At 40.2% G+C, this 13,456-nt stretch overlaps 1 protein-coding gene across 1 annotated transcript; it reads left to right on the top strand.

Moving 5' to 3' along the window:
- The first annotated feature begins 339 nt into the window (after window positions 1–339).
- LOC129854425 (transmembrane protein 41B-like) lies at window positions 340–13,347 on the top strand. Its single transcript, XM_055921470.1, has 7 exons — window positions 340–659; window positions 1,521–1,638; window positions 2,205–2,333; window positions 6,763–6,856; window positions 6,984–7,088; window positions 7,270–7,408; window positions 8,791–13,347. The coding sequence occupies exons 1-7, from the start codon at window positions 557–559 to the stop codon at window positions 8,958–8,960; spliced, it is 858 nt and encodes a 285-aa protein (XP_055777445.1). The 5' UTR covers window positions 340–556; the 3' UTR covers window positions 8,961–13,347.
- The last annotated feature ends 109 nt before the right edge of the window (window positions 13,348–13,456 follow it).

The following is a 13,456-nucleotide window of genomic DNA, read 5'->3' as shown; positions in this document are numbered from 1 at the left end:
CATCCGCTTCGAACTATTGCACTCTAGGAGTTGTAGTTTTACATGTGTGATATCGCTCTCACACTGTCTTACAGTCAGTAAATAAAGACACTGCTGATAATGTGAACAAAATATTATGAAAATGGAAAGCATGTCATAGCAGTTGGCTAGTAGATTTGAAGTTTTCAGCACCATCTTTCATGATGATTTGGATGACATCTTAACATCAGAGAACAACCAACATCTATCTAGATGTTGTATTTAAAACCTAGTCACATAAATTAAAGCCACTAATATTACTGCTACTGTAAAAACGACAATAATATACTATATAAACACTAAACTCTGTGCTGCTGTAACATTGTTTTGGAAATGCAGGGTGCCCCATGGTGGCACTGTGGGGAAAAGGTAGAGAAACAAACTCAGAAAAGGTGAAAGGTTGTGGGAATGTGTCAATTTGCTAGTCGCCGGTTGGCAAAGTGGTCTCTCGTCTCTTAGTTTCAACTTTGACAGAAGTCCGGTGTATTACACCCGAGGTCGGTGTAGCTAGATCGATATCTTAATTTAATAAGCGGACATGGCCAAGAAACGAAGAGAAAGACGAGAGGCCGATAGTGTTTCGTCAGTAACGTTACACGAGGAACCGAAGACAAAATTTAACGAGGCACAAACCCTCAAAGGTATGTATAGCTAACGTTAGATAACGAAGTTGCTATACCGGCTAACTGGCTAGTGTAGCTAGCTAATTTACTTGTGTTATTCTAATTGATTAGCTAACGTTAAGATACATTACTGTTTATATGATGTGGTAAATGTCTCGTTAAATAATGTTGCTAGCCGGCTTGATAACCAGCCAGATGATTGTGAAATGCGGATATGCTGTTGTCAGTCAGCGTTAGCTAACTCACAGCTGATTATCAAGAATTAGAAGTTGCTTGCTTTCAAGGCTGGAGGTGGTATGACGGAGTTGAAGCACAGACAAAATGGGTTAGTTACCAGTATCTTTGGTTGAAATTCACATGTTCAGGTTAGTAACTTAGTAGCTTGCTATCTATCCAGCCACTGTCAGGGGCCATAACCAGTTTGACATTAAGTTACTAATGTTAATCAGTGTCAATGACAGAACTACTTGGAGGAAGTCAGGAAAATATTAGTAGGCTAACCATGTAATGTTATTCTTATATAGATGGAGCAACACAATTATCATGACAGGATGTTGCACAATACACACTTTATTTTTATTTATTTAACCTTTTTATTTAAATAAACAGATAAGCTTGGAGTCATGTGATAACATAGGCAGATGTATTCTAACTTTGATGAGGAACATATGTAGTCAATTAAAAGGATTATATATCTTGAATGGTTTGACTACATAGCATGCTTCATGTACTCTGGGGAAATCAACCAGGAACTAGAACAACAAGTGAAGCAAGACATTACATGAGGCTTACTGCTGTTGTTACAGAAGAATAGAGGCTTATCAAGATATTTATAATTTGCTGACTGTGTGCGCTATATAACTACTCCCCTCTCCACAGAGACTCAATACACTGGAGGGGGCTCAGCTCGCATGTCTCTCCTCATCCTGCTGTCTATCTTCACCTGCGCTGCTTCTGTCATGTACCTAGTGTACAGGAATTTCCCAGAGCTCAACGAGTAATTGTTCTTTGCATTTATCTTTCCAGCAAGCCGACCCATGTAGAAAGAGTTACTTTTGTACAACATTTGTAACTTTTGTGAAACAGTCTACCAAATGGCATTCACCAGCCAAGTTAAATAATTTTATTCAAATGGTTCTCATCATTAGCTGTGATAAGCGTTGATGGATTATTTTATGGAGCAAAACTGGATATGATTTTATAACGGAGCATTTTCTCAATTCAAACATTCCCCTGCAACTAGCCATCCGAGTTTAGCAGACACCTGGGATGTCCGAATAGAGAACAAAGAAAGTATCACCATGTAAAGGCTGTTCGGAAATCTGACTATTACAGATAAATAGGAGCCTGTTATCAATGATTATCACAGCTAATGATGAGAACCATTTGATTTAAATTGTCTACAGCCTAGTATGTCACACTCCAATAGAGACGGTCACGTTTTAATTTCTCTGTTTCTGTAAGTGTCAAAGCCCTTGCACACAGATTCACACACATTTGTATTTCATTTGTATCCACAACATTGTATGATGGTGAATTGATATCCACGTTTTTTAATTTCAGTGATGAGAGGGCTACTATTAAAATCCCCAAAGATATGGATGATGCTAAAGCCTTGGGCACTGTACTTTCCAAATATAAGGACACCTACTACACCCAAGTGTTAGTAGCCTACTTTACCACCTATATCTTGTATCCTTTTGGGTAGTAAATGTATTGCAAAGTTAACTTTTGGAGGATTGAGTTACATACTTATTAGCTGTTTCAACATGCATCATGTCTGTGAGGCCCCCTATGTGGGTCAGCAGAGGAGAGTGACAGATTGGGAAGTGGACCAAGACAGGCTTTTGTTACTCTGTGATGGGCTTGTTGATTGCATCATCCCTAATCTCCCCTACCCGGCTCTCGCATGCTCGGTCTCCCTCTCTCATTCATTATTTCCTTTGAATAAAGCAGCCAGCCAAGGCCATAGTAAAGGCATGGGCTTGCCTCTGGATAATGAATGGAGAAGTAGGAGGTGGGGGTACAGTGGGCTTTGATCCTTGAGTATTAATTCAGGCAATTCTTGTGTGTTCACAACAACCACAGAGTGCAGTACATTTTCCTTCATTTTATGACAGGAGAAGACAGATTAAAATCAGACATGGACATGCAGTTAAACTTACAGTTCAACTTTATCAGTACAGTAGGTTCTAAGGACTTTGTTTCCACCCACAGCTATTTGCAATAGAAACTCTGTTCCAGCTTTGTCAATTGCACTTCAGACAGACAATACGGGCAGATAGAATTATCCGCTATAAAAGAGGAGAAAAACATGGTCCGATGCATGTTATGGTCCCACCTCATATGTAAACATTATCTATCTTCAGAGCACATTTTATGAAGAATATGAATAAACACTGCACAGTATGAACTATGAATACAAATGCAGTATCATGCCTGATGTTTCCTACCCTGCTTCTTCTGCTAGTTTGCCTAATCTCTTTCCGCTCCACTGTCTTGGCACATATTAATGCATAGTGTCTGTGCGCTGGCCAGCATGTGCTAACTGCACAAGGACTGGACCAGCTGACCAGGCCCCATCCACTGTCTGATGTGTTGCCTTGTAGTTTTACTGGTAAATAAATGTTTGATATCCTGTCTGAGAAATATTTTGCCCACAACATGTGTTGTCTTGTAGTTTTACTGGTAATGTTGCTGACCTTTACCATGTTGTGGGCAAAGCATTTCTCAGACAGGATATCAAATATTTATTTACCAGTAAAACTACAAGGCAATACATCCCAGACAGTGGCTGGGGCCTGGTCAGCTGGTCCAGTCCTTGTGCTAACAGCACATACTGGCCAGAGCAGACACTATGCATTAATATGTTCCTAGAGAGTGGAGGGAAAAGAGATTAAGTAAACTAGCGGAAGAAGACATGAGACCGCATTTGTATTCATAGTTCATACTTGGCAGTGTTAATTCATATATATCAAAATAAATGTGCTCTGAATATGGATGATGTTTACATATTAGGTGGTACTATAACATGCATCGGACCATGTTTTTCTTATCTTTTATAGCGGATACTTCTGCACAAATTAGTCCTGCAGCCAGATCTATAATAAACTGGCGCACTATGCTACTACAGTGGAGTATATCTTAACTATACTGAACAAAAATAGAAATGCAACATTTAAAGTGTTGGTCACCTGTTGTATGAGCTGAAATAAAAGATCCCAGAAATGTTCCATATGCACAAAAATCTTATTTCTCTCATTTTGTGCACAAATTTGTTTACATCCCTGTTAGTGAGCATTTCTCCTTTGCCAAGATAATCCATCCACCTGACAGGTGTGGCATCAAGAATCTGATTAACAGCATGATCAATACACAGGTGAACTTTGTGCTGGGGACAATAAAAGGTCACTCTAAAATATGTAGTTTTGTCACACAACCCAATGCCACAGATGTCTCAAGTTGAGGGAGCATGCAATTAGCATGCTGACTGTAGCAATGTCTACCAGAGCTGTTGCCAGAGAATTGAATGTTAATTTCTTTACCATAAGCTGCCTCCAATGTCATTTTAGAGAATTTGTCAGTACGTCCAACCGGCCTCCCAACCGCAGACCACATGTAACCACGCCAGCCCAGGACCTCCACACCTGGGTTCTTCACCTGCGGGATCATCTGAGACCAGCCACCCGGATAGCTGATGAAACAGTGGCTTTGCACAACAGAATCATTTCTGCGCAAACTGTCAGAAACCGTCTCAGGGAAGCTCATCTGCCTGCTTGTCGTTCTCACCAGGGTCTTGACCTGACTGCAGTTCGGTGTTGTAACCGACTTCAGTGGACAAATGCTCACATTCGAGGGCCACTGGCATGCTGGAGAAGGGTGCTCTTCACGGTTGACTCCCAGTTTCAACTGTACTGGGCAGATGGCAAACGGCATGTATGGCGTCGTGTGGCCGAGCGGTTTCCTGATGTCAACGTTGTGAACAGAGTGCCCCATGGTAGCGGTGAGGTTATGCTATGGGCAGGCATAAACTACGGAAAACAAAAACAATTACATTTTATTGATGGCAATTTGAATGCACAGAGATAGATACCGTGACGAGATCCAGAGACCCATTGTCGTGCCATTCATCTGCCGCCATCACCTTATGTTTCAGCATGATAATGCACGGCCCCATGTCGCAAGGATCTGTACACAATTCCTGGAATTTGATAATGTGCCAGTTCTTCCATGGCCTGCATACTCACCAGATACAGTGGGGCAAAAAAGTATTTAGTCAGCCACCAATTGTGCAAGTTCTCCCACTTAAAAAGATGAGGCCTGTAATTTTCATCATAGGTACACTTCAACTATGACAGACAAAATTAGAAAAAAATCCAGAAAATCACATTGTAGGATTTTTAATGAATTTATTTGCAAATTATGGTGGAAAATAAGTATTTGGTCACCTACAAACAAGCAAGATTTCTGGCTCTCACAGACCTGTAACTTCTTCTTTAAGAGGCTCCTCTGTCCTCCACTCGTTACCTGTATTAATGGCACCTGTTTGAACTTGTTATCAGTATAAAAGACACCTGTCCACAACCTCAAACAGTCACACTCCAAACTCCACTATGGCCAAGACCAAAGAGCTGTCAAAGGACACCAGAAACAAAATTGTAGACCTGCACCAGGCTGGGAAGACTGCATCTGCAATAGGTAAGCAGCTTGGTTTGAAGAAATCAACTGTGGGAGCAATTATTAGGAAATGGAAGACATACAAGACCACTGATAATCTCTCTCGATCTGGGGCTCCACGCAAGATCTACCCCGTGGGGTCAAAATTATCACAAGAACGGTGAGCAAAAATCCCAGAACCACACGGGGGGACCTAGTAAATGACCTGCAGAGAGCTGGGACCAAAGTAACAAAGCCTACCATCAGTAACACACTACGCCGCCAGGGACTCAAATCCTGCAGTGCCAGACGTGTCCCCCTGCTAAAGCCAGTACATGTCCAGGCCCGTCTGAAGTTTGCTAGAGAGCATTTGGATGATCCAGAAGAAGATTGGGAGAATGTCATATGGTCAGATGAAACCAAAAGAGAACTTTTTGGTAAAAACTCAACTCGTCGTGTTTGGAGGACAAAGAATGCTGAGTTGCATCCAAAGAACACCATACCTACTGTGAAGCATGGGGGTGGAAACATCATGCTTTGGGGCTGTTTTTCTGCAAAGGCACTAGGATGACTGATCCGTGTAAAGGAAAGAATGAATGGGGCCCTGTATCGTGACATTTTGAGTGAAAACCTCCTTCCATCAGCAAGGGCATTGAAGATGAAACGTGGCTGGGTCTTTCAGCATGACAATGATCCCAAACACACCGCCCGGGCAACGAAGGAGTGGCTTCGTAAGAAGCATTTCAAGGTCCTGGAGTGGCCTAGCCAGTCTCCAGATCTCAACCCCATAGAAAATCTTTGGAGGGAGTTGAAAGTCCGTGTTGCACAGCAACAGCCCCAAAACATCACTGCTCTAGAGGAGATCTGCATGGAGGAATGGGCCAAAATACCAGCAACAGTGTGTGAAAACCTTGTGAAGACTTACAGAAAACGTTTGACCTCTGTCATTGCCAACAAAGGGTATATAACAAAGTATTGAGAAACTTTTGTTTTGACTAAATACTTATTTTAAACCATAATTTGCAAATAAATTCATAAAAAATCCTACAATGTGATTTTCTGAATTTTTTTTCTTCTCATTTTGTCTGTCATAGTTGACGTGTACCTATGATGAAAATTACAGGCCTCTCATCTTTTTAAGTGGGAGAACTTGCACAATTGGTGGCTGACTTAATACTTTTTTGCCCCACTGTATGTCACCCATTGTGCATGTTTGGGATGCTCTGGATTTAAGTGTACGACAGCATGTTCCAGTTCCTGCCAATATCCAGCAACTTCACACAGTCATTGAAGAGGAGTGGGACAACATTCCTCAGGCCACAAAATATTATAAATTGTTGCATCTTGAGTTTTTATATTTTTGTTTAGTGTATAGTGTATTTTTGTGACTGCATCCACAAGTGTGTGTGCACATACTGCTGTGTGTTCAACATTTGAGCTGTATTCCTTGACGCTACTGACTCAGCCTCCAGACATTTGCGATCCCTGGATCCATCTTCCTCAGTATCCTGTCTGGTTATCTCTACCCCTTCCCCCTGGCTCTTTTCCTCGTCTGCCTGGTGAGTATACTATGGACAAAAGGAGAACTATGACTAATAATAGTGGTGACATTTACAAAATGTACTTTTACTCTGTAAACCAGACTCGGTTTACAAAGTGTACTGCCTCTGTCACTGTGTTTTCCAGTGCTCTGGCCTGGGGGCTTCCTTCTGCTTCATGCTATCTTATCTAGTGGGGCGACCAGTGGTCTACAGATACCTGACAGAGAGAGTCCAGAAATGGTCCCAGCAGGTAAGACCTTTTGGAAGGAAAAACAGGTTATTTGGTACGTGAACAGTGTAGGAAGTTGTTGATATGAGAGTACAAGCAAACTTTTAACAATTTAGTAACACCCACAGAACAGTGGAGTCTTAGTAGGGGGCTAGTAGCCTTTCTGTGAATGACAGGTTCTGCTATCTGTTTTCAATTGCAGGTTGACAAGCACAGAGATCATCTCATCAATTACATCATATTTCTGAGGATCACTCCCTTTCTCCCCAACTGGTTCATCAACATCACCTCACCCATCATCAATGTGCCTTTGGGGTTCTTCTTCCTTGGTACTTTCTTTGGTAAGGCTAAGATATATCAAACTCCAGTATTTCCTTCTCAGTAGAAAACAGTGTTGATAGTGCTGCATTGTCTTTATTGCTGAGCTATTTTTGAATCTCTCAAACCATTTAATACAGTGGTCACCAAACTTTTGAGTCAAGATCACTTTCGCAGTCAAAAAGCATGCTGAGATCTACTGCTCAGAATTCTTTTTTTACGTTAACCTCACACAAACAGTTTTGTAGGAATGAGGTTTGGGCAGTAGGCCTAATACATTATCACAGCATATTGGCTATATGCTTGGACTGCCAATATTGTTTATCTCAGACCAAATTATACTTCAAAACTCGAGCTTTGATAACAAAACAGATTAGTTGGTTTCGCACTGTGGAGCATGAATTTAAATAATTCGCTTTTTGATTTTACTGGACTGATGGTACCTGCGTCTGATGGTCAACGAGGTCAAATCACGATGTCGGTGATCTTCAGCTCGAAAAGTCGGAGCTCTAGAAAGATGCCAGAGATTCCGAGTTGGATGACCGGTCAAAACGATTTTTCCCAACCGCCTCTTACGGTCCCTGCTCTCTTCTTCCTTTCCTCCGGTGAGACTGACCAGAGAGAGGGGACACAGTCTTCCACCTAAGGGCAAAACTCGAGTCACACCGCATCTGCCTCATGCACAAATTCATGTTGTTCCTATGACCAGAGAATGTGAAATATTCCTTGATATTAAAATCGACACGACGAGCTGCTAATAAAAATGAAACGCAGAGCTATCGATACTTGGCTACTCATTCATTGCAGCTGAGCCCGAGCGGAAGTACGGAGAAGCGAGTTTTGTAATGGTGTTGAATAAAAACAGTGACAGTGCTGAATATAAACTTAAACATGAACTCACTCATAAAAACAGCAGCTCTTTGCTGTATTCGCTGACAGTCTCTCTGTGGACATGGTTTTAAAAGTTATTAAATCTTACATAGGCTAGTAGCCTATTAAACTTGGCTGTAGCCAGGGTTATGGAACTGCAGCCACGGTGATTTGAGCTATCCGATTGGGCAGTGCAATTTGAGCTATCCGATTGGGCAGCGCTGTAGGTGCACTTGATTTTGTATCATATTTGCCGGTCGGCCGGGTAGACGGAGTTTGTCTCTTCAGACAAAATGGTTAAAAATGAACACTTTGCTTACCCGGTGCGCAGGGCTTTTGAATCAAGTGCATCTACGGTCAAGTGCATCTACGGTCAACAGCTCAACACGATATTAAAAAAAGGAGCGCAAGCCTTTGTAGTTCGCTGGATTTTCGACAGAAATATTTGGTGATTGACTAGGAATGCCTTAGCTATGTGTTGTGTCTTACAATACTGACATCCTCCCTTATCTCTGACCTTATCTCTGACTGTCAGGAGTGGCCCCACCTTCCTTTGTGGCGATCAACGCTGGTACAACACTGTACAAACTGACGACAGCTGGGGAGGCAGTGTCCTGGAACTCTCTGATTGTGCTAGGTGTCCTGGCCATACTCTCTATCCTGCCTGTTTGCTTCCAGAAGAAACTGCAGCAGAAGATGGAGTAGGCACGAAACAACTCATCTGCCTGCCTGATTCCCCAGCCCATCCCTTGGCTCAGGAATGGTACACCCCACTCTCACTCACATAGTCCTGTCTGTTGCTGTCCCACACACCTGCTGAGGTTGCTGTGGAAACATTGCTTTTGGCCCAACCCTGACTCCTGTGTCCAAAACATGTGGTGGTGGCCACCTCAACTTTGTGCTCTACAAAGGACTAACTGGCCTCTGCTCATCCTCGGGTTTGTTCTCCCATTTTTGTTAAATGTTGCTTGCCTGTAAAACGATTTAAGAAAGGATACAGAAAACATCAGGCATCTGTCTTTAATATTGTTTTAATCACAATGGTTCTCACAAGTTCAAGCTACACTTCCCTCCTTTGTATGTCTTGAACCATGTTTTGAATTGATTTATTCTCTTAACCTGTGTGATATGGGTGACGTCAGTTCAGTGTTTTTGATTTTCACAAAAATTTTGGACTATTGTTATGACTGTTTTATACACTGGTTAGAATGTGAGCATATTAAATAATTTAGAATGTTCTTTCATTTGAAGATATTGTTAACACACCACCCTAAAATGATCTGTGTGTCATCAATGTTGACATGAAAAATATGCATATGAACACATAGTAAGATAAATATGAATCTCTTGATGCTTTTGTTGGGTCTATCAGTAAACATATGAAACGGCATATCAAGTATTGAAAACTAGTGTTTTGTATAATCTTATTTTATATTTGTTCTACTAATGGTGCTGAGACTCCCCCTCTGCCTGTGTGCTCTCCCTCGTGTGTGTCACCAGTCCAAATGTTCTGCCAGTTGAGAAATGCAGTAGTGGATGACCCAGCTGTGCCCTTTGCAAAGCTACCAATTAGATTTTTGGTTGTTCATGCTTTTCCCAGGTGTTAGTGATTTCACACTGCTACTTCATGTTCAGTGCCTTCAGAAAGTAGTCACAATCCTTGACTTTTTCAAAATTTTGTTGTGTTACAAAGTGGCATTAAAATGGATTTAATTGTAATATTTTTGTCAATGATCTACACAAAATACTCTGTCAAAGTGGAAGAAAAATTCTAACATTTGTAAAAATAAAACACTAATATACGCTACATGACCAAAAGTATGTGGACATCTGCTCGTCGAAGATCTCATTCCAAAATCAAGGGCGTTAATATGGAGTTGGTCCCCCCTTTGCCGCAGTCGGTGTTCCAATTCATCCCAAAGGTGGTTAATGGGGTTGAGGTCAGGGCTCTGTGCAGGCCAGTCAAGTTCTTCCACACCGATCGTGACAAATTATTTCTTTATGGACCTCGCTTTGTGCACAGGGGCATTGTCATGCTAAAACAAGAAAGGACTTTCCCCAAACTGTTGCCACAAAGTTGGAGGCATAGAATTGTCTAGAATGTCATTGTATGCCGTAGTGTTTAGATTTCCCTTCACTGGAACTAAGGGACCTAGCCCGAACCATGGAAAACAGTCCCAGACCATTATTCCTCCTCCACCAAACTTACAGTTGCATTGGGGCAGGTAACTTCTCCTGACATCCGCCAAACCCATCCGTCGGACTGTCAGATGTAGAAGCGTGATTGATCACTTCAGTGAATGCGTTTCCAGTGCTCCAGAGTACAATGGCGGCGAGCTTTAAGTGAAACCTGTAACTAGGCATCTCAGAAACATTAAATGTTGTCTTGGTTAGCAACTCCCGTGTATATTTGGCGTTGTGTTTAAGGTTATGGTCCTGCTGAAAGATGAATTTGTCTCCCAGTGTCTGTTGGAAAAAAGACTGAACAAGGTTTTCCTATAGGATTTTACCTATGCTTTACTCTATTCCGTTTCTTTTGATCATAAACTCCCTAGTCCTTGCTAATGACAAGCATACCCATAACATGATGCAGCCATGTTGAAAATATGAAGTGGTACTCAGCGATGATGTTGGATTTGTCCCAAACATAATGCTTTTTATCCAGGACATAACGTTAATTTCTTTGCCACATTTTTTTTGTAGTTTTACATTCGTGCCTTATTGCAAACAGGATACATGTTTTAGAATATTTTATTCTGTATAGGTTTCCCGCTTTTCACTCTGTCAATTAGGTTACTATTGTGGAGTAACTACAATGTTGTTGATCCATCTCAGTTTTCCCTTATCATAGCCATTAAACTCATGGTGAAATCCCTGAGCGTTTTCCTTCCTTCCTTTACACCATCCAAAGTGTAAGAACTTCACCATGCTCAAAGGGATTCAACGTCTTTTTATTTTTTTAACACATCTACCTACCAATAGATGCCCTTTGTGAGGCATTGGAAAACCTCCCTGGGCTTTGTGGTTGAATCTGCATTTTAAATTCACTCCTCGATTCAGGGACCTTACAATTATATGTATGTGTGGGGTACAGAGTTGAGGTAGTCATAAAAAAATCATGTTAAACACTATTATTGCACACAGAGTGAGTCCATGCAACTTATTGTGACTTGTTGAGCACATCTTTACTCCTGAACTTATTTAGGCTTGCCATAACAAAGGTGTTGAATACTTATTGACTCAAGACTATTCAGCTTTTCATTTTTTATTAGTTTGTAAACATTTCTAAAAACATAATTCCACTTTGACATGATGGGGTATTGTATGAAGGGCAGTGACAAAAAATCTAAATAGAATACATTTTAAATTCAGGCTGTAACACAAGAAAATGTGAAAAAGAGTCAAGGGGTGTGAATACTTTCTTAAGGCACTGTATATATTTCTTAGAATCCAAACGGTATGTATCTCTTGCTGTGATGCCTAATTTGTACTATAGTTTGGGTGCTTTGATGTGATTGGAGTGATTTTTTACTTAGACTTACCTGATGTCATTATATGAATTCTCTGCTGCTGTGAAACCTTCTGGTTGTATCTAGAGGTTGATGCAGTGAATGTGCACTTGGGCAGTCTTACTGTTGATGTTTCTTCAAAGTCCATGTCTCAAGCACTGTCCACTCTTCTGCATCTGAGATCACTCATTATTTATGAAAATTGATTTATATTGATTTATATATTTGGATTATTAATGGTCTTACTTGGATCAGCGTTTTAATCCACTAAAGAAACCCTTTCTGAGCATGAGAAAATACATCTCATTTGTTAGTATTTAATTACCTGAATTAATTTGTGTGGCCACTTAGCATATCTAAGGCTGTGTTTACACAGGCAGCCTAATTCATTTTTTTCTCTCACACTAATTGTTTTTTTTGACCAGTCACATTAGATCTTTTCTAGGAGCTGATCTGATTGGTCAAAAGACCAATTGCTTATAAAATAGATCAGAATTAGGCTGCCTGTATAAAAGCAGGCTAAGTGCTTCATATTTATATGTAATGGCCACTTTGGCTGTGTTGACACAGGCAGCCCAATTCTGATCCCTTTTTTTTTTTTTTTTACCACTAATTGGTGTTTTGACCGATCAGCTCTTTTGCCAATAATTGGTCAAAAGATCATAACTGTTCTGCCTGTGTAAACACAGCCCTACTGTATCCAAATCCTGCTGTAACCCATCAATTTCATGACCTGTTTCATGTGATTTAGTTGTGCTTATTACTATCACATTATTATTTGTTCACCCAATTTGATATCAGAAGTAATTTTGGGAAATTCATTTACACATATTTGCAATAACTGTTTAAAAGTCCCCAGTAGTTTTATCCCATTTTTAAAGATCACTGCAATATTAGGGTGTTACACATGTTTCTTATTACAACTTTCCAACATTTGTTGATTTTCATGCGGAGAATATTGAGAATATCTGCGCTGGCTTGGATGATTCTTGGTGTGTTTCCATTCATTACATTTGTGATCTTTACAGTATTAAGTTGTGCAAACTGATAATATATTGCAATATGACCTGTGTTTGTAAATTATATTAATTCTTGTACATATTTTTGTCCAAGCTAATGAATGTTGGTTTATTATTAACATGTTTATTTTGAAATCATAAAAAATATTCTGTACTCTTTTTTTTCTCACTGTCTGGTAAATGATTGGAATATGAGAATGTGAATCTAATGGCAAAGTTCTGCATGTTTTTACGTCACTTTTCACCACATGGTGGAGCTCTTTGTACATGTCTACAGAGTTCAACCCCACAGTTGTTTTGACTTATTTGACTTTAACTATTTATCAAGTAAGACAACATTTTTCTTATGATTTAATGAAATATATTCAAAATTGTGCATCAGATAACGTTTATTTTACATGTTTTTCCTGTTTCTGACACCTACTTCTCCTTATCTGTGCCTTGAATACTCAAATAGAATACCTATTACTGTATGTGCATTACAACTATGGTATTACATGTGTATTACATGAATACAATTGTTCAGGCTAAAATGGTGAAATTAAAGTTTGTAATTCAGTTGTACACTGGATGGTCTTGGCTACAGTGGAGTAAGAATACTATGGCTCAGGTTCATTATATGTGCAATAAGGCCTATTTAATGCTTAATTTCTATAGCATTATTATTATAAAG

The sequence above is a fragment of the Salvelinus fontinalis genome, chromosome 4 (genome assembly GCF_029448725.1).
Source record: "Salvelinus fontinalis isolate EN_2023a chromosome 4, ASM2944872v1, whole genome shotgun sequence".
In the NCBI taxonomy this organism is placed as follows: domain Eukaryota; kingdom Metazoa; phylum Chordata; class Actinopteri; order Salmoniformes; family Salmonidae; genus Salvelinus; species Salvelinus fontinalis.
Note: the sequence above shows the minus strand (reverse complement) of the source record. Positions and strands in the feature narration are given on the sequence as shown.

Bases quoted from the DNA above. Each gene is read 5' to 3' on its own strand.
- LOC129854425 (XM_055921470.1), top strand. From the start codon at position 557: ATGGCCAAGAAACGAAGAGAAAGACGAGAGGCCGATAGTGTTTCGTCA. The intron at 2,334-6,762 runs GTATCCTTTTGG...CTACTGACTCAG, and splicing joins TACTTTACCACCTATATCTT to CCTCCAGACATTTGCGATCC. The intron at 7,089-7,269 runs GTAAGACCTTTT...TTTCAATTGCAG, and splicing joins TCCAGAAATGGTCCCAGCAG to GTTGACAAGCACAGAGATCA.